A 26,612-nucleotide genomic window follows, 5' to 3' on the forward strand; every position below is an offset into this window, starting at 1 on the left:
GGGCGTACATACTTAACTTGCGCTTTATAGTTCAATTATTAGTGAAAAATCTTCAAAAGAGGATGAGTGCTGAGCAGATAGGCGGTAGTACAGACTTAGTGTGCTCTATTATTAAAATACGTTTTCACTGTTTTTCCATTCAAAGTTATTTAGAACAATGATACTCTGATTTTCAATTAATAATGCATTTCACACATATCATTCATGACGTCTGTATATAAAATTAATTAGAATAATGGTACATGTATTCTGACTTTCACATAATACTGTATTTCACATATCATCCATGTAGGCCTACATGACTTTTGTATATCAATCTGTATTTATGATTTAAAATGAAATTTCATACTTCATTTAAGGGTTAATTTTTGTTCATTATTATTTGAACAAAGTATATCTGTGATAAGATATGTGTACATGTAGACACGATAGTTTTTTGTCAATAAATGTTCAACAGTAAAGTTGGAGAATATTTCAATCTATTTTTTATTGATCAATATAATTGAATTTTGACAACAGTTATTGCCTAAGCTGTAAAGCATATTTTTACGTACATATCTTTACTTTTTCTTCTTGATATTCATAATATACACGGGGACTTTGTGATAGTTATAAGTTAAATAATAGCCATACTGAGTAAGTTCAATCAGGCATCACTGTACTTAAAGCTAAGAAATATGAAATATCACGCCTATTAAATATATATATATTGTATAAACCTTTCTTGGAAATATATAAGTACATAATTTTGCTATTTCAAGAGCTTGCTTCAATGTTGTAATCTGTTCTTTTATGCAGTCAGCATGCTGATTTTTATACGAAAATAAATGCCACACAGATGTATTTATGTGTTTATCTCTATATTGATACCACTGTATAGCAATTGCTGTTCCATGCTGTTCACTGCAAAGGGCTGTTAACAAGGGGTTAGGCATCAAGCAACTGTCAGAGATAATGAGGTACCTGCTGTGGCTAATGGTTATTTCATTGGTCTGCGGTCATTAAATTACATGCAACAAAATGTGTGAAAAGTGGCCAGCAGAGGAATTTGGGGCCTGACTCTAAACTGTTATATACACTTGTTTCTCCCCTAAGTAATTTTCTGTGAAATCAATATTACTACTTAAAATTTTGAGATTATTTAATAAAGGGTTTTAAGATGGCAAAAATATGTTTGTTGCACTTCATCCCCAACATAATAATCCTCTGTTATTATGGCCATGTTTTTCAAATGTTCACTTCTATTTTCAAACTCGTCCGAGGTATCCACATAACCAATGTTTTGACCAAATTTCATGATGATTAGGCAAAAAAAGTGACTTCCAGAGTGTTCACAAGCTTTTTTACTAAATAAATATAAGGAAAAAGACCCCCCCCCCCTGGCAGCCATGTTTTTTTAACGATCTGAACCATTTTCAAACTCAACCGTCGTATCCAGGAAACAAATGTTCTGACCAAATTTCATGAAGATTGGACCAAAAATGTGGCTTCTAGAGTGTTCAAATGTTTTCACTATATACATATAGAGAAAACTGCCCCGCCCCCTGGCGGCCATGTTTTTTCACCGATCTGGACCATTGTCGAACTCGTACGAGATATCAATGAAACCACTTTTTGACCAAGTTTCATGATGATTGGGCAAAAATTGTGACTTCTAGAGTGTTCACAAGGTTTTTCTATAGCCATATAAGGAATACTGCCCCGCCCCCTGGCGGCCATGTTTTTCAACGGACCGTAACCATTTTTGAACTCAACCAACATATCATTTAGACAAACATTTTGACAAAGTTACATGAAGATTGGGCATCAAATGTGACTTCTACAGTGTTCACAAGGTTTTTCTCTTTTTTTTACCTAGTGACCTAGTTTTTGACCCAGTATGACCCAGTCTGGAACTCAGTCGAGGTATCAATGGGACAAATGTTCTGACCAAGTTTCATGAAGATCAGACTATAAATGTGGCCTATAGAGTGTTTACAAGGCAAAATGTTGACGATGCACGACGGACGAGGCACGACGGACAAAAGGCTATCACAAAAGCTCACCATGAGCACGTTGTGCTCAGGTGAGCAAAAAAAGAATATAATTTTTTTGGGAAACGGTTACATTTTATAAATTCTTTTATTCCTATTCTCCACATCATATTTTACTATTAAGAACAATGTAATGGGGGAGAAAATCAACATTCGCAGCCTCTATATATATTCAAACTCTTCTGTATGTTTTCTTGGGCCTAAGCATATTCCTTATTTTTTCTTTTCAGAATGGTTTGTAATGATCAGCCCTGAGATATTGAGTACAATCAAAGGCTGTCAGAGAGTTAACTAGTCAACAGTTTGAGAACTAGATCAATTAATAATAATACAATAAACTTTGTACTGGTTAATGATTACACAATTTGTATATTGCCTGCACAATTTTAACAAAATATTTACAATAGCACAAAGTAACATTTTAACAATATCACTACATTTCAACTTGTTCATGCCAATGTCATTTAAATAATATATAAAACATCACATTTTATTTAAAGTAATAATTATGTTGATCATTACATGTTTTGTGGCGTGACATCCATATGTCATACTATTCTTCTCGTTAAAATAAGTGACTAACAATTCTTTGTATGTTGAAGTGTCAAACAATGACAGTATTTTTGCTTTGAGGTCTTCAGGAATTCGGTTTCTGTTTGTCATTCCACATGTCTTTACATTGTTTATGTCTCTTGTTCAATTGAGAATGTGTTTTTTTATTGTATCTAACATGTTTGCATACCCCACCGTTGACTACTCTATATCTATATTAATCTTTTCAACCTATTATGTTCATGTCGCCGTTTTTGCATTTGCCAACTGTCTAGTGCTTGCATATAAAATGCCAGGACGTGTTTAAACGCTGTTTTTTGCAAAATGCATTTTGTTTAAAAAACGTCACACAAAATAATGCAACTTTATGAGATGTCATGTTATGCTATTTCAATAACTTAAATAAATTAAACAACATCTCATACAAAATTTACTGAATTTCATGAAATATCTGTACATGTGTCAGTCCATCTGATCTGAGTTGAATAATTGATTAGTCTTTCCTGCCGTTCACATATTTAGATTTCATACTGCCTCAAATGCTGCCCCAATGACTCACTAAAACAGTTCATAATATTTGAGGTGTAATTTTGAAACAATTATGTTCCTAATAATATGGAATCTTTCGTCAATATCTTGGAACTACATTTTTCCAATAAAATTAATAAATGTTAAACTCAAGTGCCACAATGACATTTATCATTTATAAAGATACATAGCAATTTTATATGCTATGTCTTAAGCAGACATCACAGGGGTGTGATAATTGAAAATCATATTCGTTTGCAAAAATAAAAAAGTGTTTTGTCCTGGCAGTAAATAAACTTTAATGCTAGCTAAATTGTAAGGCATATTATTGTTTAAAATAGGAATTTTGGGCCTTTTAAGTTGAAATACTTAATTTGTCTTTTGGTCAGATAGTAATGTTATAACAGATATTATTAAGTTTTACTGATTTTTATCGAAAATAACAAATGACTGTGAATATCTGAGTTCAAGGGAAAACAATTGTTAAAACATTGATTTGGGGACATAGAGTTTAAACACACGCGGCTTGCCTAGTCATTGTAAAAAATAACATGCTGACTAAGTTTCAGCAAAATTGACTCATACATGCGACTTCAAGAGTGGTAACTAGGTTTTTTCTAAGATTTGATCTGGTGACTTAGTTCCTCAATTCATGTGAACCTGAGTCAAACTTGGCTAAGATATTGTCAAGATAAACATTCTGACCAAGTTTCTGTAAGATTGAGCCATGTATGTTGTTGTTGACCTTGTTTTAATTAGATCTGGACCCTGATTAAACTCGGCCTAGATATTGTCAAGATATTGTTGAGAAAAACATTCTGACATGAAGATTGAGTGATAAATATGAGCAATAACAACGTTGTTCTAAGATTTGACTATTGTTTTATAGAACCTACCATCTGTATCTGACAGCAGGGTACTCGCCGAGTGTAGCACATAGTGTTGCTATCTGCTCTGCACATCTCTCCAGGTTGATGGTACGGCCCGAGGCTCGGCCAGGATTGTAGTAAAACTGGAATGTCTCCTGGGAGTCGAGGGAATACACCTATGCAAGAACTCATAGTAAGTGCCAACACTCAAGTAGAATCAAGTTTTCCCATGGTGAAGTTATTTTCAATACTGCTAATATAAAGTTTATTTGCTGATTGATAAACACAACAGTAACAATCAAATTCTTGTTTGTACAGCGGTTAGGTCCCCTGTAGGTTTTACTCAATATTGAAGAATTTCAGTGATTGGCAGTCAATGAGTAGAAACTGATGAGAATGCAAATCAGTAAAATGCCATAATTCACCAAATTGTTGGTGATTTTGGCTGCTTATTGATCTTGACCATGATCTTGAAACTACTTCAACAAACAAAGCCTGATGTCAACTTAAGATTGGATGAAAGCTATATACCTGGCTCTCATAGGGCAGGAATGCAATGTTGATTTCTTTCAGTGTTTTGATGAACTTAGCACAAGGGCTCTTACACAATTCGTTAAACAGCTCATCAGGACAGGCTGCAAACACAAAGTCATGAATAATTACGTAAACAATTAAGAGACATGAAATGTAAACTTTTTTTTACCTTTTAATCCAGCAGCTTCTACAAGATGGCATAATGATGATATGGCTCAAATGATTCAGAACCGTACATTTGTGATAGATTTGAACACATTGGGAATGTATTCTTTGTATATATATGTATTTGATATATAGATAATAACAGGTAACTGCCTGATCTTTTTGTAATATATCAGGCAAGGCTTAGAATAATATAACAGCGAGGCTTGTCGAGCCTTTATTTTATTCGTGCTGAGCCTGATATATTACAAAAAGATCAGGCAGTGACCTGTTTTTCTGTTTATCATACCTCTATGTCCCCGATTTTAAAGAAATAATGAAACAAGAGGGCCTGAAAGGCCCAAAGTTGCTCACCTGAGATAAAAAGAAATGACCTGTTCTTTGCAGCCCAAAATATCAATGGAACAAATGTTCTAACCAAGTTTCATGAAGAATAAACCACAAATGGCCCCTTGGTGGCCATGTTTTTTTAACAAACCTGAACCATTTTTGAACTCTTCCAAGATATGTCCAAATTTCATGAAGACTGTTCACATGTTTTCACTATATACATATAAAGAAAACTGCCCCACTCCCTGGCCGCCATGTTTTTTCACCTATCACGACCATTTTCAAACTCGTCCGAGACATCCACATAACTAATATTTTGACAAAATTTCATGATGATTAGGCAAAAATGTGACTTCTAGTGTTCACAAGCTTTTATACCATATAAATATAAGGAAAAAGACCCCCCGTCTGGCGGCTTTGTTTTTTTACCGATCCAAACCATTATCGAACTCAACTGTCGTATCAAGGTGTGGTAGTGGGGTCTCCTTCGCTTACGCAAATGAACCAGTCACAGGACGGTTACGAGTTATGTAACTTTGTGAGCACTTATGTAATGCTGAAATATTTATTTAACGAACGCTTATTTCCGGTCAGGATGACACCACTGACTGGTTGTAATTCAATTAACTAAAGGTGTCCAACCAGAGACGCCTGAATACACTCAAAGAATTTATTTATAAGTAAAAACCAAAGCAGCTTTAACAAAAATAACTTACTTTTATTCCAAGAACTGGGAAAATGAAGAACAATGAGAGAGAATTAAGAACAGGTATAAGCCATGTCTAAGGAATCTTAGTATTGTTACAAAAATGAACAACATACAGCAAATACCTTAATGAATGTAAAAAGAAGTTCACAATCTGTCAAAAAAAAACTGAAATAAATATTAGTTACTGTAAGTCTAGAAAGTGCTTCAAAAATTTAGTTTACAAAATAGGTCTAATTAATCTAAAGAACAATATTTATGGAGATTAGGAAACTTCAGTGAATCAAATATAAAAATAAGAAGAATTTACTAAAGTTATTGAAATAAAATAGAGTCTTTCTAATTTAGAAAATACCAAATAAAAATAATCTTAATAATAAGAATTATTTAGAAAATAATGCCAAAATCTCTTGATGCTGGTGTTAAAATAATTTAGAGTTTAATTATTTCAAAATTCCAACCTTGTTCAAGAGCTGTTACCTTTTCAAGAAAGCATCAGGAGGTGATTAAATCAGCCAAAACAGCTTATTTTTATACAGTTCAGAAGAGATCACTGGCAGAGTAGTATATTTTCCCTCAGAACAGTCCATTTATCAATGATCAATATCTTTCCAAATTCCAGAGCAGAACTAACAAGATGTGTTTGTGAAACACAATGTCCCCCTATATGACGTTTGACCTTGAAGGATGACCTTGACCATGACCCTTCACAACTCAAAATGTGCAGCTCCATGAGATACACATGCATTTCAAATATAAAATTGCTAGCTTCAATATTGCAGAAGTGACATTACATGAGCAATTTTGACCCATATATTTGACCTTGAAGGATGACCTTGACCTTTCACCACTCAAAATGTGCAGCTCCATGAGATACACATGCATGCCAAATATCAAGTTGCTATTTTCAATATTGCAAAAGTATTCATAAAATAAGCAATTTGGGCCACATATATTTGACCTCTGACCTTGAAGGATCACCTTGACCTTGACCTTTCACCACTCAAAATGTGCAGCTCCATGAGATACAAGTGCATGCCAAATATCAAGTTGCTATCTTCAATATTGCAAAAGTATTCATAAAATGAGCGATTTTGGCCACATATATTTGACATCTGACCTTGAAGGATGACCTTGACCTTTCACCACTCAAAATGTGCAGCTCCATGAGATACACATGCATGCCAAATATCAAGTTGCTATCTTCAATATTCCAAAAGTATTCATAAAATGAGCGATTTTGGCCACATATATTTGACCTCTATATTAAATATAGCAAAAGTTATTGCAAAATGTTAAAGTTGGCACGAACAGACCAACCAACCAACAGACCAACCAACCAACAGACAGGGCAAAAACAATATGTCCCCCACTACTATAGTGGGAGACATAAAAATAGATTACTGAACCAGGTTAAACAAGGGAGATAAATACTGCAAAATCAAGTATATGTTGTCTTTCTTTTAGATATCTCTTAGTTGATAGGCTTATCATAAGTGCTAATGGCTAAACAGTTATGTTAATTATGAAAATTCTGTGTAATGAAAAATTACATAATACAGTTAATGTTACAATATAAATGACTAAGTTACATAATAATGACATAAAAAAAAACAACTTTACTACTCAGGAAAAAACTGTTCTGACCAAATTTCATGAAGATTGGGCAAACTAGAGTGTTAAACAACAAGATTTTACTATAGCCATATAAAGCCATATAAGGAAAAATGCCCCACCCCTTGGAAGCCATGTTTTTCAAGCAAAGGTTACATTTTTTAAACATCCAAGATATCATTGGGACAAATCTTCTGAGCAAGTTTCATGAAGATCTGAAAATAAATGTGGCCTCTAGAGTGTTAGCAAGGTTTTACTATAGCCATATAAGGAAAAATGCCAAGCCCCCCCTGGCGTCCATGTTTTTCAACCAACCTGCATCATTTTCGAACTCGTCTAAGATATTATTGGGATGAATCTTCTGACCAAGTTTCATGAAGATCAGACAATAAATGTGGTCTCTAGAGTGTTAACAAGATTCTACTATAGCCACATGAGAAAAAATGCCCCACCCCTTGGCAGCCATGTTTTTCAAGCAAACATTACCATTTTCGAACTCATCCAAGATAGCAATGAGACCAATCTTCTGAGCAAGTTTCATGAAGATCTGACAACAAATGTGGCCTCTAGAGTGTTAACAAGGTTTTACTATAGCCATATGAGGAAAATGCCCTGCCCCCTGGCGGCCATGTTTGTTAACAAACCGCCATCATTTTAGAACTCATCCAAGATATCAATGAGACCAATCTTCTGAGCAAGTTTCATGATGATCTGAAAATAAATGTGGCCTCTAGAGTGTTAACAAGGTTTTACTATAGCCATATTAGGAAAAATGCCCCGCCCCCTGGCGGCCATGTTTGTTAACCAACCGGCATCATTTTCAAACTTGTCCAAGATATTATTGGGATGAATCTTCTGACCAAGTTTCATGAAGATCAGACAATAAATGTGGCCTCTAGAGTGTTAACAAGATTTTACTAAAACCATATAAGGAAAAATGCCCCGCCTCTTGGCAGCCATGTTTTTCAAGCAAACGTAACCATTTTTGAACTCATTTAAGATATTATTGAGACCAATCTACTGACCCAATTTCATGAAGATTGGACAATACATGTGGCCTCTAGAGTGTTAACAAGGCAAATGTTGACGCTGCACGACGGACGACGGACAAAAGGCAATCACAAAAGCTCACCATGCGAGCTAAAAATCACAAAAAAGCTGCAGTTTTCGCAGGGAAGAATATGACTTTTGTCATTTGACATGTCAATAATGACGTCATGAGCACGTGCGCTTAATATTTGTAAAAAAAGTTTTTTGCTGTTTGTGTTGCATTTTGTTTACAGTATATTACATCTTGGTATCAAATTGTTTGTTTTGTTGAATCTGATTGGATTTTACTAACAAGAGCACTGCCTTGCGGGTGCAGACCGCTCATCTATTTTTCTTTTTAAAGGTGTAGGGACCTATCTTAATTTCAAACACAAAGAAGGGAGGGGTGGAGTGGAGAGGGGTGTATAGTGTGGGGGTGTGGTCATTTATTACATTATCTTCCAAAAATGCAAAAAAAAAATGGGGGGGGGGGTTGGGGATTCTTGGGTGGGATGGTTGGATGGTATTTCAAAAATAAAATAATAAAAATAAATATTTTTGTTTTTTAACCATGTTTGAAAAAAAAAATTCGGTGGGGGATTGGGGTATAGTGTGAGGGTGTGGTGGTCATTTATTTGATGATCTTAAAAAAAAAATTGGGGGGGGATTGGGGGGGGATTTGGGGGTGGGGTAAAGAAGTTATGGCAATTTTAGCAAAATTTAATAATTTGACCTTGAGAGTCAAGGTCATTCAAAGGTCAAGGTAAAATTCACTTTGCCATGTACAGTACCCTCATGATAGCATGAAAGTATTTGAAGTTTGAAAGCAATAGCCTTGATACTTTAGAAGTAAAGTGGATCTAAACACAAAATGTAACCATATATTCAAAGTTACTAAGTCAAAAAAGGGCCATAATTCCATATACATGACAACCAGAGTTATGCAACTTGTCCTTTACTGTCCCCTTATGATAGTTTGCAAGTGTTCCAAGTATGAAAGCAATATCTATGATACTTTAGGGGTAAAGTGGACCAAAACACAAAACTTAACAAAATTTTCAAGTATAAAGGGCCCATAATTCTGTCAAAATGCCAGTCAGAGTTACATAACGTTGTCTGCACAGTTCCCTTATGAAAGTTAGTAAGTGTTGCAAGTATGAAAGCAATAGCTTTGATACTTTAGGAATTAAGTGGACCTAAACACAAAACTTAACCAAATTTTCAATTTTCAAAGTATAAAAAGGGCACATAATTCTGTCAAAATGCCAGTCAGAGTTACATAACTTTGCCTGCAAAGTCTCCTTATGATAGTTAGTAAGTGTTGCAAGTATGAAAGCAATAGCTTTGATACTTAAGGAATAAAATGGACCTAAACACAAAACTTAACCAAAATTTTCAATTTTCTAAGTATAAAAAGGGCACATAATTCTGTCAAAATGCAAGCCAGAGTTATCTAACTTTGTCTGCCCAGTCCCCTCATGATAGTAAGTAAGTGTACCAAGTTTGAATGCAATAGCATTCATACTTTATGAGAAAAGTGGACCTAATTGCAAAACTTAACTGGACGCCGACGTTGACGCTGACGCCAAGGTGATGACAATAGCTCATAATTAAAAAAAATAAAATAAATGAGCTAAAAATGATTACTTTATAGTTGATTCCGAGTAATATGACCATCCCTCACACATGACTGATATGTTGACCATGACAGGGGTGGCGAAATCTCAAAAAACTATACTTGTCCACGGACAACCATTTAGGAAATTAAACTTGTCAGTTGCTGAACTACACTTGTCCGTTAATTTTTATATAAATTAGAAACGCATTTATTGTTATATCTACCATTCTAATCAGACCCTACGGTGTACACCTCCACGATAAAATTGTGGCCAGTTACTTAGAAAACTAATGATGGCAACGGTGTTATCATCGTTGAAAATGTGCATTTCATGTGTAATATTGTCAAAACATTTTTTCATCATTTTAAGCGTTTAAACAAGACTCGTTGAATTAAATACACACAACTGTAAAAGTTTTGTTTTATTCTCAAATGAGCATAATTAAATGTGTAATTCGACAAACACTTCCGAATTTATATTACGGCCATTGCCATATGCAACGTAACTATCCGGCTATACTCGAATTTGTATGAAGTAAAACATAAGAAAAAACTGATGCTAAAATTTAGCGAACATTTGGTATTAATGCACTTTACAATTTAATACGAACATTCAATATTTAGATACGGAATGAACGAACAAACCAGTCTGTACACTGTCTAACAGTTGGGCCGAATAATGAAAATGCAGCATGCTACCGGTCTCTTATAGAATAATGGAGATCACTGCGCAGGAGAGTGCCCGTTTTTTAGCTTGATTGTTCCGCAAATAGCACTGACAATGTAATCGCGTGTCAACATCCGGTTTTGTAAAACTTAATTACGACTTTAATACAATGTATTTTTTGTATCCCTCGACCCGACTGGTTGTCCACGGACAAGTTAATTGAAAACAAGGGACAAAATTGTCACAAAACCAGGTTTTCAATTTCAAACAGCTTCTCTGCTGACTAATTTTTACGGGTGTTGAAGTGTAGTTTAAATTACTTCATTTAACTATAAAATTATTATGTTTTATGTTATTGAAGAAGTGCAAATGTTTTACTCATCAAGTGTAAATGTTAACATAGCAACAAGTAATGGTTAGGAACCAAGTACAATGTACTGTTGGATGTGTATGTGAAAGTGAACAACAAGTCCAGGTAAAAAATTGCAGAACAGGAATAATGTATTTGCCACAAACACAATCACCAATAGTCATCCAAAAGAGTAAAAGGGTTAACCAATTACCAAACAGTGACCTTAAAGGATGACCTTGACCTTTCACCACTCAAAATGTGCAGCTCCATGAGATGCAAATGAATTTATTTTTTTTGACCTTTGACCATGAAGGATGACCTTGACCTTTCACCACTAAAAATGTGCAGCTTCATAAGATACACATGCATGGCAAATATCAAGTTGCTATCTTCAATATTGCAAAAGTTATGAGCAACGTTAAAGTTTTCAGACGGACACACGGACGGACGGTCAAAATTTGTGTGCGTATGGAAAGGCGTTGTCCATATACACATGCAAACCAAATATGAAGGTTATATCTCAAGGGACATAGAAGTTATGAGCATTTTTCGAAACCTAAACGCAGATTTTGAAACCTAAACGCAGACCCCTACTTCAAGGTCAAGGTCACAGGGGTCTAAATTGTTGTGCGTATGGAAAGGCCTTGTCCATATACACATGCATACCAAATATGAAGGTTATATCTCAAGGGACATTTATGGCCATTTTTGACCTTTGAACTCAAAGTGTGACCTTGACCTTGGAGATATCGACGTAATTATTTCCCGCGACACACCGTCCAATGATGGTGAACAAATGTGCCAAATGATTTTAAAATCTGACAATGAACGACATAGTTATGGCTCGGACAAGCTCATTTATGGCCATTTTTGACCTTTGAACTCAAAGTGTGACCTTGACCTTGGAGATATCGACGTAATTATTTCGCGCGACACACCGTCATATGATGGTGAACAAATGTGCCAAATGATTTTAAAATCTGACAATGAACGACATAGTTATGGCCCGGACAAGCTTGTTCTGCCAGCCCGCCAGCCAGCCAGCCAGCCCGCCCGCATTCGCCAATCTAATAACCAGTTTTTTCCTTCGGAAAACCTGGTTAAAAACCTGGTTAAAAATCAGTTGCCCAGACAAGCGAATGTACGACTCGGGCAACTCGGACATTTGATTTCGCCACCCCTGCATGATATAAAAAAATATATCAGGCAACAATATATCAGGCAGATATCAATGTGATGGTATGAGAAAAATGTTAAACTACTTTAGCTATTCAAAAGAAAGGTAAGAAAAGGGCAATAACTCTGTAAACACTGAATTAAGAGTTATGTTCTTTGAACTCCAAACTTAGCATTTAACTCCTTAACATTTAGTATTGTTTGAATCCCTTCCAAACTTGTTAAGATATACACCAAACAACAAGTGCAATGAATACATCACATAATAACCATGTTCCATTATACTCCATTTGGCAATATAAAACCATGTTTTTCCTTTATATCCCAGTTTCAAAAACTTATCTGTCTTCATGAGTGAACATTTACACTCTTCAATTGGTAAAATATTTGTATTTTGATCAGAAAGATGTCCATTAGTAATAATCTTCATACATTGTCTAACACATTTTTGACCTTTGCTAAATGATGATATAATATGCAAAGATGTGGCACAATATTTGCACATAACTCATGCAAATGATTATTTTCTTACCTTCTGTAAAATACACATGCGCAGACTTGTACTGTGCACTATTTGGATTCCAGAAGTCTTGCATGAGTGCCCGTATAGATTTTTCTGTGGGTGTTATCAGATAAATTGCTTCAAGCCTTGGGAGTGGTTCTCGACGTTTGTTGATGTGCTCAACCACTATCGAAACAAAAGTTTTGTTATAACATATCAAGCAACATCATTAGTTGTGAAAAACAACATTAGGGGACTACTCGTATAATATACAACATGTACATTTTAAAATGAATACCATTAATTCATGTAAAACAAGGGACAAAATTGTCACAAAACCGGGTTTTCAATTTGAAAAAAAAGTCTGATAAAGGGAGACAAGTCAAACTGAACTGATTGTTTAAAATTAACCCAGTTTGTTTCAAAATAAATCTATTTTTAGTTGTGGCGACCTTGACCTTGGAGATATTGACGTTATTCTTTCGTGTGACACACCGTCCAATCATGGAGAACAAATGTGCCAAATGATTTTAAAATCTCACAATGAATGACATAGTTAAGGCCCGTACAAGCTCATTTATGGCCATTGTTTACCTTTGAACTCAAAGTGTGACCTTGACCTTGGAGATATCGATGTAATTCTTTAGCGCGAGACACCGCCTAATAATGGTAAACAAATGTGCCAAATAATTTTAAAATCTCACAATGAACGACAAAGTTATGGCCCGGACACGCTTGTTCCCCCGCCCGCCAGACATTCGCCAATCTAATAACCATTTTTTTACCTTCAGAAAACCTGGTTAAAAAATGAACAGAAGCACCAAAGACCCTATTGCACTCACCTGAAACCCAAAGAAATTGAACTGTTATGCAATCACATTTCAGTGAACGGTAAAAAAAAAATTCTCAATAGTTTTGGACTTAATTTTTTTAAAGGCTTTTAGCTTACATGTTATGCCTTCAGACATAATCTCGTGCATTTTACAGCAGGACGATATCATCCTCATGCTCAGCTGATCCACAATGAGCACCCTCCACTCCCCTTGCTTCTTGGCAGACTGGATAACATCTTGCATAATCTCTGAAAGGCAAAACTGATGCAAGGTCACTCACAAAAAATTTAGTTTGAACAGAAAAAACAAACTGTTGACAATCACAGTCAGATTTTGGCATGTATTGAAGCTTGTCATTAAATGCTTTATATTGAAACATTTAAACATAAGACGTAAAAATGTACAGTGAAATAAAACAACAATACAATTAAGAAAAGGAAAAAAGTAACCCTCCACTGACCCCTGGAGTCCTGGAGTAAAAAATCTCCTGCTTAGACCACTCGACCATCAGTGCTCATACTATGATGTATTTCTTACTTATATCAGCAAACCTCGTAGTTTCCCAAAAAATAACAACAACAGAACTTTCCAAATAATTCAAACTTTGGCGTTGCAACACTTTATAATTTTCAGGTTTTCAAATCATCAAAAAATGCGTGTAAAGGAAATTTTAGAGCATGGTGAATGTTCAGTATTACTATTTCCTCACAAATACCATAACTAAAACAAAAATTTGCGAATCTTAAAGAACTTTTTTTATTTTGTCAATTTACCAAACCGAAAAAATGCACGGAATAGGCATAAAGTTGGATTTATAATTTCAGTTGAAGTATCTGAATCTGAATGGATACGTTGAAGTGACCAAGTTTGGCTTTTATTCAACGGGGAGTGCGCATGAAATAAATATGAGCCTGGCAAATGTCCCACTTTTGCCGATATTGCGGCCTTAAAGCACTCAATAGATGTTGAGTTCACTGTGCTTTCACTGAGTAAGTTCCAGTCAAGGATAGTTCGTGGAAAGAAAGAGTATTTAAATTTATCACTGTTTGTGTGTAATGGCTGGTAGCACTTAGAGTTATTGTTCACCGATTTTAACACTATATTGTTGTGGACGTAATCTTCAAACTTCTTAGCCCTAATAGTGCGTTTCGGTCTAAGTCGATGCAAATAGTGATCAATGTTTATAGCCGGTACGTGCCCTTCCACTACCTTGTACAAGAACGTCAATCTTTGGTGGCGTCGCCTCTCTTGTAGTGTGGGGAGGTTCAGATCGTCAAGCATGGCTGTTACACATCCTTCTTGTCTGGATTTGTAATCTCTGGTGATAAAGCGAGACGCAGATCGTTGGACTCTCTCTAGCTTGTCTATGTCACCTTGCTGGTATGGGTCCCACACTACACTCCCATACTCCAGTTTAGAGCGAATGAGCGCTTGGTACCCGGTCTTCCGGCAGTTTTGGGGGCAGTATCTGAGGTTGCGTCTCAGGAAGCCTTGTGTAGAGTTGGCCCGTTTAGTAATGTTTGACATGTGGATTTTCCATTTCATGTCGTTGGAGAAAGTTATTCCTAAGTATGGGTTTTCTTGTACATTTTTGAGAATTGTGTTGCCAATGGTGTAGAAAAATGAAGATTTCGTTTTTGAGCTGAGGAGATAACATTTCTTAGAGTTGAACCGCATTCCCCAGTCCTGGGCCCATTTTTGTAAATTCTCAAGGTCTTCTTGTAGGATTCTGTGGTCTTTGATTGAATTGATGGCTCTATACAGTAGGCAGTTGTCTGCGAACAGCCGGATGTGGGATTTCACCCTTTCTGGTAGGTTGATAATATGGCAAAAAAACAGCAGGGGCCCTAACACTGTGCCTTGAGGTACGCCAGATCCTACAGCAACATTACGGGATTTCTATCCTTCAACCACGACACACATTTCATGTTGTGTGAGGAAGTGGGATATCCAGTTGTGTATTGGACCACGGATGCCGTAGTGTTCAAGCTTCGGCAGGAGGCGTTGGTGGGGCACGGTGTCAAAGGCCTTACTGAAATCTAGGATGATGGTGTCAACCTGTTTGTTCTGGTCATGGTATCTGAGTAGGTCATGAGCTGTGACAACAAGTTGGGTTTCACAAGAGTATCCTGAGCGGAAGCCATGATTTAGGTTTGTTAATACTTTGTGTTTGTCCAAGTGGTTTAATATGTGACGACAGATGATATGCTCCGAAAGCTTGGAGAGCAGGCAGGTGAGTGATACTGGTCTGTAGTTTTCTGGCGAATGGCGATCTCCATTCTTAAAGACTGGGGCAATATTTGCATCTCGCCAATCCTTTGGAAGTTCGCCTGTGTCTACTGACCTCTGAAAGATGGCAGCAATGGCTGGCGTTGCCTCTATAGCACAGGCTTGTAGCACTCTGTTTGGAAGTTCATCTGGACCAGCTGCTTTCCCGACATTGATGTTTTTCAGAAGCTTGAGTACACCATCCTCACTTATGTGTAGTGGAGGGATGTCGTCATTTACCCGCTTTGTTAGTTGCGGAGTTGGCTGGTTTGTGTCGTCCTTGGTGAAAACAGACTGAAACTGGTTTACTAGTATTTCTGCCTTGCCTTTACTGTCTGTGATGAGGTGTCCATGCTCACGTAGAGGAGCTGTTCCGATGTTATCCTCTTTCCTGGACTTGAAGTAATTCCAGAAGGGCTTTGAGACATTGAGTTATTATTTTGGAGGCCCTCTTCTATTATTTGGTTAATGTGATTCCATTCAGCTTTGTGCATAGCTCTCTTTGTTTCCTTTTGGCATTTTCTGTAGTTAGCCCAATTGTTATATTTCTTTGCCTTTTTGTAGAGTCTGGCTCTGCGTTTCAGTTGACGTTTGATGTTTCTGGAAATCCATGGAGCCGAATTATTTAAAGATCTCATTTTAGATGGTATATTAGAATGGATAGCTGATGAGAGTTTGGATTTAAATGTATTCCAGAGTTGATGAACGTTGTTGTTGTTATTATAGAGCTGTACTACTTGTCTTGATATGTCTGTGATGTCGGCCTTCAGTTGGTCCCAGTTCGCCTTAGAAAAAGTGAAGCATCGTCTCGTTTTTGGCTTAATATAATAGGGTTTTGTGTCCGAATCAGTTACAACAATATCATGATCAGATATCCCGGGGGTGTTGGCAGTGGACTTGATTAATGATGGGTTGGTGGTGAAAATGAGATCAAGGAGGCTGTTTTCTCTGGTGGGCTTGTCATGCACTTGAGTGAGGTTGTAGTCGGTTGATAGGTCGAGTAGAGCTTGCTGGACATCTCTGTCCTGGGCTTCCCTACGTACCGATAGACTTCCCCAGTCAATATCAGGGCAATTGAAATCACCAGCTATGATGGTTAGCCGTTCCTTGTCACTCATAGCCATCTCTATTGATTTCCCTAGTTCGTTTACATCTGTCATGTTTCTGTGAGGCATGTAGAAAGATGATACTAGTAGTTTCTTATTGTTTTTTAATAAGATTTTTTAATGCATTGCATTTGAACTGTTTTTTTTTTGTTTAATTTAGTTGTTTTTGTAATTATTTTCAAGCGTAGTTCTGTTAGTAAAACAAAATACTCAGAGCGCATGCGTGTGATTTCATCACGAGAGTCGCATTCATAATGTAAACAAAGTGATCAAAATTAGGTCATGCTCAAAACAAGGAAATCGTACGATATATTTGTTTTGAATAACCAACGTTTATTTTATGTTTCTTTTTGAATTTTTATGAGAATTACTTAATAGAAGCGTTACACAGTCGAAAATACCACACACCAGAATACAGGATCTAAATGCTGAATGACGCCTTAATCATTATTGACAATAATCATGATAATCATTATGATTGTCATTTTTGGTTATCAGCATTTGACATTTTGTAATAGTTTGTGAAATATCCAATATATTCATGAGGTCACAATGCAATATTATGAGATTTATTTGTTTGATATTCACGGTTGACTTTTTCGTTACATAAAACGTGACTAAGAACAATAAAACGAAGAAAACAACAATTATATTACTATCATTGACAGCTTTCTTCAACGCCATCTTGAATATTTATGACTGGTTCTTTGCAAGTGTAAGGTTACAAGTAACTGATTTTAATTCATACTGCCTAAATGTGCGTAAAAAGACTTACACTTGTAATATATTTTTAAAATGAAGTTTATAATCATATGACTTATTGTAGGCGGATGATCGGCATTATAAATTAAAGTTAGTTTTGATGCCTCGTATTACTTAGACCGATAGCAGGCTGTATTTACCGGCTTCATTACAATAACGTATTAACGTGAAAATGAAGGACCGCATAACCAGTCTGTGCAAACAAAAATAAGGAAGAATGGAGTCTAGGGAATAATATTTATCCCAGAATTAACATATTGTTTTTTATGATTGAACATTGTTTTAACGATTGAATCCGTTCGATGAGGATTGTCTTCAATATGCAGTCTGTTACTTAGACAGGATTGTTCGTATTTTAAAATGTCTGGAAAAGGCGAAAAGACAGGTATCGACATTTACTGTCATCATCATAAGTTCCAGAGATCATGGACTTACGTGATGACTCATGCATGTTTTAACCGTTTTGGTTACAATAATTAATATACGATCGTTATTATATGCATATATTTATAGTACATGTTTTAATCATTTTTATTCTTTTTTGTTCAATAATACAATAATTCAACAAAACTTATATCTTTGCACTACAGTCAGTAAACCAGTTTAAAATAACCCGGCCAAAAACGTTAATTCTTTTGACCACAATAATTTATTTCGGGATTTTGTGTCAATGTGAGAAGATGTAAAAATAAAGGGTAAAATTTATTGTTGTATGATAACAGGTTAGGCAAGACGGCATGTGCAGTTTTTTGTAAAAAAAATAACAAATTAAAGTTCACCCTTCGGAAAATTATTAAAAATCATTCAACTTACAAAATAAGTATTTCAAAACATGTTCAAGGCATTTGTTTTCAATCAGCAAAAAGTTTATTTGAAAATAAAGCCTTCTATATCCATATGCACATTTCAAAACATAACTCATTCAATCATTTCCGGTTAACTTTTTGCTGCATTTATCCCCCTGTGAGCATATAAATACAAAAGCTTTTTTGCTAAAACTTAGTTAATTTATTCCTTTACTTAATGTGTACCTTAGACACTTATCATTTTGTTTTTATTGGGGCATAATGGAAAATTAAATACAAAGTAATCGGAACTGCTGATTATCCGGAACTGGTTGACAAACTGTACTCCTATAGAGTTTCATCACACAATTCTTGTTGACATTTTTATGTTGAAATTTGGAACAGTGTAAATATTCGACATTGTTATTGCATAGGCTACATCAAATATCAGGATGTGCACAGGGCTCAGCCGTTAGGGCGACGTGGGCGATAACTTCGCCCGGGACATAAAAATGTCGCCCTTAAATTACACGAAGGAGAAGTTGGTTTCGCCCTCTTTTTTTGCAACATCTACGTTTTTTTCTCAACTTTTCCATCTAGAAATTCTCTATTTTCACATGTCATAAAGTCACTGATGACGCGTGTTACATACATGCCATACGTCCCGATCTCGGCGGGACAGTCCCGCTTTTGGGCCCTTTGTCCCGCCGTCCCGATATGAGGCGATTTGTCCCGACATTCGTAAAAAACGATGTAAGGTCTATAGGTTCCCAATAAAATTGCTATTCAAGCTCTGTTTCGCTAACACTTACCCCCGCTAATCCCTTTATTGCCCCCAATTAACAATCCGATTCTACTTATCGTGTGTACCAGTGTTGTTTACGACACCTTATCAGCGATTTATCGGCTAATTATTGATTTCATCAGGCATTCACACCATGGTGGTCTTCAAGATAGTGGTCACTTATTGCTATCGATAGTTGTATTATAATGAAATAAATGTTGAATGTGTTTATTTTTGTATTTGTTTGAAACGGTTTACAAAACAATTGTTTTGTAAAATTAACTCTACGTCATTAATGAGTCTTTTACATTTAATGTTTAGTTCATAAATAGCGGGATAATCCGAATGTGCAATATACCAAAATCGCAACAAACAGTCCAATAAGTGATACCCATCCTGTCTAGTGTAATTGGGTGTAATTGTAATAAAAACAACGAGGTGCTATGCATGACAGTTTGACCCTACTCCAATTAAGCTAAAAACCACGAGGTGCTATGCATGACAGTTTGACCCTACTCCAATTAAGCCGCGACAATTGACAAGTTACTGCGCATGGATACATGCTTAAAAAAACATGGCAACAAACAGTAAAAGTGGTACCCATCTTGTCTTGTGTTATTGTAATAAAAACAACGTGTTGTTATTCATGACAGTTTGACACTACCCCAATACAGCGCCTGACAATTCACAATTCAGTTTAATCTGTGTATATAAGAAGAAAACAAAATATGATTATTAACATTAGAGGAAAATAATTCGAGTAAAGCATCCATAGACTTCTTTTGTCCTTTTGTTTTTGTTGGTGTAAATACGGTTGAGGCGTTGTTGAGAGTTAAAATGAACACAAAGACAGTTTTCTTCCACCAAAAACCTACCTCTGAAAAGTGTACGGCCGCGCATTCCGTGTGTAACTGATGTAACTGTTCGGTAGATAGTTTACTGTAACCAGTACTTTCAGTGTACTGGATAGCCTCCCCTGCGTTAATGTTTGCCATTGCAATTAATATAATGAGTATTGTTGTCGTAATGTTCTAGATTTTGTACTCTAAAAAGATGAATATTATCCTCGTTGTTTGCTATTGTCTTATTTTATAAAACTGTTATTGTTATGTTTATGACTCCATGCTTCATATCAGATGTTTTATGTCTTGAATAAAAGTATCACCAGTATTTGTTAGTACTATACTGACTACAGTAAGGGTGGAATGATAATATCGTTTTAGGTGTCCCGCTTTTGGGTCAAATGTCCCGACAATTTTTTATGGAATGTCCCGCTTTGGACCTAAAAAATTATGGCATGTATGGCGTGTTATGTTATCAGTTTATTATCACAGCAAAAGATCGACTGCTGTGTAAGCTTATCCAGGCAACAAGCATACATGGGCATTTACTCCAAACAATAACGGTTTAGATCAAAAGATTAAAGCGAGTGCCATTTCGCCAAAAGTTCTCTGTTCTGCATGCGCAATTAGTACACGCCTTGCAGGCGGAGTTAATCGGTACATTAAACATTGATAGTAACCAATGAGAACGCGCGCATTGTACATACATATGCAGTAGTTTACCTGAGCAATGAAATGACGTCGTTATACATGTATTTACGCACAAAAAAGTTTACACGCGCAACACTTTCCCAACAGTAAATTTGAATACGATTTATTTTAGAACATGTATGTTCTACTGTTTCCTTTTTCGTGTTTCAAAACTCTTAAACACTTATTATCCAGTCGATGTGCATTTTATTTTGTCAGACATTAATTTATAACATTTATAAACAAAAACTAACAACTCACCCGAATAATCGTGTCGGTATCGACATAGTGCAAACAATCAATACACCCTCGCTTTCCATGCAAAAAACGTAACGTTTTTACATGTCCCGCATAATTTTCGCTCGTGCTTTTAATCAGAACCTTTGGTCAACACAATATTCATGAACATGGTTCATAGATTGGTGTTCTGCGACCTAACCAATAGCAACACTTTAAGTCGGCAACTTTACGACCAGTGTTTTTTTTTCAATCAAAATTGGGTCCGGTAACCTGACCCATTCCCAATGGAAAAAAGTTTACATTTTTCCCAAATGGGAGCTAAAAATTCCCAATGGAATGTTTCCAAAAAGAAATTGGTTTCCAAAATATTTTTTTTTAGATCTCAATATTTTGTTCATTTCCCAATTATAAGATCAACCTTAGTAAATATAATACTGGACACACTTGTATCCTCAATTTTGAAGCATTTGTTAGAAAAACAACAACACTAATTTCCCAATTTTAGTTAAAACGCAGCGAATTTTCCCAATCCAAAGGGACCCGGCCCCATTCCCAAAATGGTGAAAAAAATATTGACGACAGTCTTCCAATATGGTGGATAAAGCGTACGAAAGAATAACAAAGTAAATAACAAGCAATTATTTCTTGCTTTAATGGTACCATTTGCATGAGTTTGTGCTTTAGACAGGAAACATTGATATTTATAGTTTTTGCAGTATCAGTGTTCCTTAGCCCTTGCAGTGATCAAATATTTTGCACCTTAGGACAATAGACAGCGCATTGTAACTCTCAGCAACCCTTTGGTGGTTCTTGGTCTTCATGGCTTTTCTTTTAATGTCATTGCAGAGAAAACATCAGGTTCTCGGATGTTGAAGAAGGTTCACTCATTCAAGGAGGACTTTAAAGGGCTAATCAAGCGCCGACCTTCAACCTCTGGAACCCATGGCTCTGTAGGACAAGGAAAACCCAAGATACAGATTAATGGAGACAGAGCCTGCTCAAATGACCCAGTAAATTTTTCTTATACCATCGTATTTATAGAGATGAAAAAAGAGACTGGTAAATTATGCTGATAAATAGACTTAAGTCCAAGGTCTGTTGACATCCTTGACTTATATTTGAACTTTAATAATTAAAATTAAAACAATTTGAATAAATGTTAGAAGCATTATGCAATGTACATACCATAGCAGGAATGTGTGTAATAAGTTAATTATTACAGGCCGGCTATCTTATTTGGTAGAAGGCTGGGGGCCGTTTCATAAACGATCGTACGACAATTTTAACTAATGAGAGAATTTTGTAATCTTAATAAGTAGCCAAACTAGCTCGCCATGCTCGTTACATATATACGGCGCTTGAGATGCCAATGTAATTAATTATTAAGTACTGAAAATTTATCATCATATGTCATGGGCTTAAGCAATTATGTATCTTCGAAAAATGTATTGTTTCGTAAATGTGTACTAAGATGTTTATTGAAACGGTTCCCGGGACTACATACTCAAAGATCGCTGGTTCTATCCTAGGCCTGGTCACATTACTTGTGTTGGGATTGGTCATGAAATTCTTTCTAATTCCATTCTCAGCTAACCTTTGATTCGTGTCAGTATCAGGCATAGTTGTGTACACTTAGCAATGGTAAACCAGCTAAACCAGGGAAAGTGTTAGTTGGTAAACTAATTGCTGTGATATCACTGAAATATTGTAGAAAACAGTGAACAATTCAACAAAAACGGAGCTTTCTTAAATACAATTCGAGAAAGTTAAATTAAATGAAATCTATGCTGTTTTTTAAGTTCCCCTGAGCACAATGGTGTAATGACCTGGTTGCATAATATTTTGTACCTGTTAGTCATTTGGTGGTCCATCTGTTTACCAATCCGTTTCCACACTGTATAGAGAACACTTAGGACAATCTACCATCATGCAAACTGGTAGGCTAATAACTGGAAGAAAGGAACCATGTTGATGGCTAAATTTTGTTTAATGGAAAGCATGATTTATTTTAATTATCTGATGATAGATTGAGTTTAAGAAATGTTGTATGTATTCAATGATCGACTTGACAGGGAGTTTGTATTTAGCTACAATGTATGTATGTATTGTTGAACCTTGTATTTTCAATAGAGACTTATTTTTAGCTCAGCGTTTTCTGAGAAAACCCGAGGTATTGTCATAGCCAGCTCATCGTGTCATCCGACGTCGGCATCGTGCTAAAACCATAAAATTTTGTTAAGGTTTTGAACATTGGCTCTAAAATCAAATTGCTTCCACCTACAACTTTGAAACTTCATATGTAGATGCACCTTGATGAGTTCTACACGCCACACCCATTTTTGGGTCACTAGGTCAAAGGTCAAGGTTACTGTGACCTTTAAAAAAAAAATAATCTGACAAGCTTTCATTTATTCAAAGCTGCACCTGTAGCCGAGCGTGGCACCCGTTATGCGTTGCTCTTGTTATAAACAAGGATTAGCTTTACTCATTTTTTAGGTGTGCCGTATACATGCGTGCACATTATACTTTGGACATTATGGTAAATAATTTTTGCTCATGTCATATGTGTTATTTAACCCCAAAGTTGTAAAGAGGGTATACTGGTAACAGGTCATATGATTCCTTATCCGAAGCACATCTAAAAAAATGTTACATTAATCAACTGAATTCTTTAAACTTCATATTTTAGTTGATGTGGATTGCTAAAAATCCATAATTCTTGCTTTCCTATTTAAAGAGTAATTGGATTCCCAATCAGGCTTGCTAATAGGATGGTTGGAGTCAAGATGACTGTTTTTTCTTAAAATGGAAAATGGATTGCATATTGGGTGGATGGGAATAAGGTGAGTGTCATAGCAAATATAATAGAAAAATGTTTTCTTCTCAATAGCTCAAGTATAAATTTAGTTATTGTAATGTAATTAAATATGTCAATGTCTTACATCCATAATGTTGCATGTGGCATGCATAAGGTCAAGGTCATTGTTTCTAATAATGGAACTATGCAAACAAAGTAGTGGACGGGTATTAGTCACTTTTGTGTCAAAGTTGGCGTTGCAATTGAGCCAATTCACAGGTACTTGAAAATATTTTTTGGTCCTTATATACATGTATATAGTAAAAGAAAAGGTATCCAATGATGATTTCACAGGTGTATTGAATACATGTAACACTATGCATTAGCATGAAAGATCAAACAATGCACACATATGTTGTTGTGTTTGCCAGCAGGAAGTGTCCATCTATGCAGTGCTCCAGCTAGGATTTGAAAAGGGCAGGGGGGATTTTTTGTCAAAAGGGCACTTTCAACGCGCAGTATTTTGTCAAAAGAGCACTTTCGACGCGCAGTATTTTGTCAAAAGAGCACGTACGAGCGCGCGGGTGTTTCTGGAATGCTTCCTATTGCATGTTAATTTATATGTTATAAATAATTGTATTATTCCCATTATTATTAAACCATTCAAATATAATGTCTACAATGAGGATTAAAGTAATTACAATCTAATAAGAGATTTATGAATAATCATATGTGTAAAAAAAAAAAAAAAAAAATTTTTTTTGGGGGGGAGGAGGGGGGGGGCAGGGCGGAGATTCGGGGGGGGGGGGGGGGGGGCAGGGCGGAGGTTCGGGAGGGCAGGGCGTGGCGCCCTTCGATTAAGGCCTATGTCTATGATTAAACACTGTTTATTTTATGAAAATCCACCTAGTATGTCCAAAACAGCTTAAAGTTTCACAAAATTGACCCCAAAATCAAAGTGTGTAATTCTCAACGTTCCAATGTCAGTTATGACGGAAGGCGATTTTTGGTCGATTTTTCACAATGAAACAAGAACTTCGCTATAAACTCTGCATATGTTTTTCATTGGCCAAGATCTCCTTTGAAATATTGCATTTTGGCCCAGTTGTGTAAAGGTAAAATTCACTGTTATCAGAAATTTAAAAATGTTTTATTTAACGTTTGTATAAGGATATTGTTGTGATATTTTGTGTTAGTACATGTGGGCCAAGCTTTGCATTCCATTTTGAAAACCTGTTTTTGCTCTTTAACTTTAATAATACATAGTTTCAGTGTTTTTTTTCAGTTTTGGGGGAAAGGGGTCGGGTCCCCTGAGAGGGGGAAAATTCACGCGTAAAAGGGGAAAAAGGGAAAAATTCAATGCTTAGCAAGTAACAGAACAAAATCAAGTTTTAACAATAAAATTCACCATATAGAGAGAGAAAAACATTGTTCCAACTCTTTTTTTCATCAACATATTATGTTCATGTTCAAAGTTCAACATTTCTTGGCTATTCTTTAAATTTGTCAATTATTCTGGTGACCTCCTCTTCACCAAGTCTCTCCGTGTGCAGACATAGTCTTATCAGGGACCCAAGTGTAGCTTCCCCAAGCCTGTTTCTGTGTGATATGCAAAGCAGGTTGAGCAAACTAAACAGTCTTTCAATACTGCCGGCATTTAAAAAAGACTGACTTAGTTGTGCTTGTTGAAACAGAATATCAATTTATTTCAAGTTTAAACAGATTTTGTGTCAATTTTTCCGATAGCTTTTGCTGTTGTGCGACATGGTGGAATACGTACGGTTTGAGGTAGATGTCTTAAAGCGAAAGTCATGATGGTGAACTACGTACGGTTTGTGGTAAAGGAGTAAATGCTAAAAGAAAGTAAAGGTCACGCATGCGCAATTAATTTCCTTCTATATTACATATAAAATAGTTGATGTTCGATATCAATTTTTACCATGACCAAGCGTTTCAACACAATATCATCATACATCATTGGAAAGATAAATGCATAATCTTTTGAAAAAAATGCATGCCATCAAATTCTATGTGTTGTAACTCAAAATATTTACCTTAGAATAGGCACGCCAGTTTTGACACATGTGGAGGCGACCATTTTTACTCAAATAGTATGACCTACTTTCAAAGCCGGGAACCATCAACAGAAAAAGTAGAGCACAAAAATGGCTCTTTTTCTTTTTGCTTACAAATATACCTTCAAATTAATACCAAAACGTACCATTTGCATTCTATTTTACAAATCCTTGGCAGCATTCACTGAACAATGTGTGCTATATATCAAATTGACTGCATGTAACCCTGTAAACAGGAGTTCCGGTTTGGGGTTATGTGACCTTTAAGAGAACCCAACCCCTTCAAATTTGAATTAAAAGCACTTTTCCCACAGGTATAATCTGTTTTGAGAAAGATCACAAAGTTCCGGTACAATGACACACAGATTTATTCATAAAAGTTGCCGTTGAAAGCGTCATGCATAATAGCGTTTCGCGTCAAGAATTAAGGTAGAAAAGCCAAACTTGGTTACATCATACATGCAGCACTTAGACTCCATACAAGTCATCACTTTCGATTCTAATAGGCAAAGTTGATGTAACAGATGAATGAATAAGTGAAAATAATCATCAATGGCAATATTTGTGCATCAAAGCAGGTTTTGAACAGGTTTCGAACAAACTTTTTTTGGCACATTTTAGGTAAAATCCATGTAGAAGCAGCATTTCTGATGTCATTTGACCCAACAAAAGGGCTTGCTTGCATGGAAAAACAACACACTTGAATTCCTGACTCAAAAAAGTCATCGTCAGACATGAGCTTTAAGTCTTTTGCC

At 35.9% G+C, this 26,612-nt stretch overlaps 2 protein-coding genes across 6 annotated transcripts in view; one reads left to right on the top strand and one right to left on the bottom strand.

Annotated features, from left to right (window-relative positions):
• Positions 1-17,689, bottom strand: part of LOC127844103 (syntaxin-binding protein 1-like) — a 70,245-nt gene extending 52,556 nt beyond the window's left edge. For all 4 annotated transcript variants that reach the window (XM_052374095.1, XM_052374094.1, XM_052374093.1 and 1 more), the window contains exons 1-5: positions 17,539-17,689; positions 13,625-13,756; positions 12,706-12,861; positions 4,514-4,617; positions 4,010-4,158 (exon numbers count right to left, since the gene is read on the bottom strand). In XM_052374095.1, coding sequence (XP_052230055.1) covers positions 4,010-4,158; positions 4,514-4,617; positions 12,706-12,861; positions 13,625-13,756; positions 17,539-17,566 — 569 coding nt within the window. In that variant the 5' untranslated portion in view covers positions 17,567-17,689. The remainder of the gene's footprint in view (positions 1-4,009; positions 4,159-4,513; positions 4,618-12,705; positions 12,862-13,624; positions 13,757-17,538) is intronic.
• The window catches only part of LOC127844101 (rap guanine nucleotide exchange factor 1-like), a 71,119-nt gene continuing 62,145 nt past the window's right edge, over positions 17,639-26,612 (top strand). For both annotated transcript variants that reach the window (XM_052374085.1, XM_052374086.1), the window contains exons 1-2: positions 17,639-18,029; positions 21,832-21,995. In XM_052374085.1, coding sequence (XP_052230045.1) covers positions 18,005-18,029; positions 21,832-21,995 — 189 coding nt within the window. In that variant the 5' untranslated portion in view covers positions 17,639-18,004. The remainder of the gene's footprint in view (positions 18,030-21,831; positions 21,996-26,612) is intronic.

Source organism: Dreissena polymorpha, chromosome 9 (assembly GCF_020536995.1).
Source record: "Dreissena polymorpha isolate Duluth1 chromosome 9, UMN_Dpol_1.0, whole genome shotgun sequence".
Classification (NCBI taxonomy): Eukaryota; Metazoa; Mollusca; class Bivalvia; order Myida; family Dreissenidae; genus Dreissena; species Dreissena polymorpha.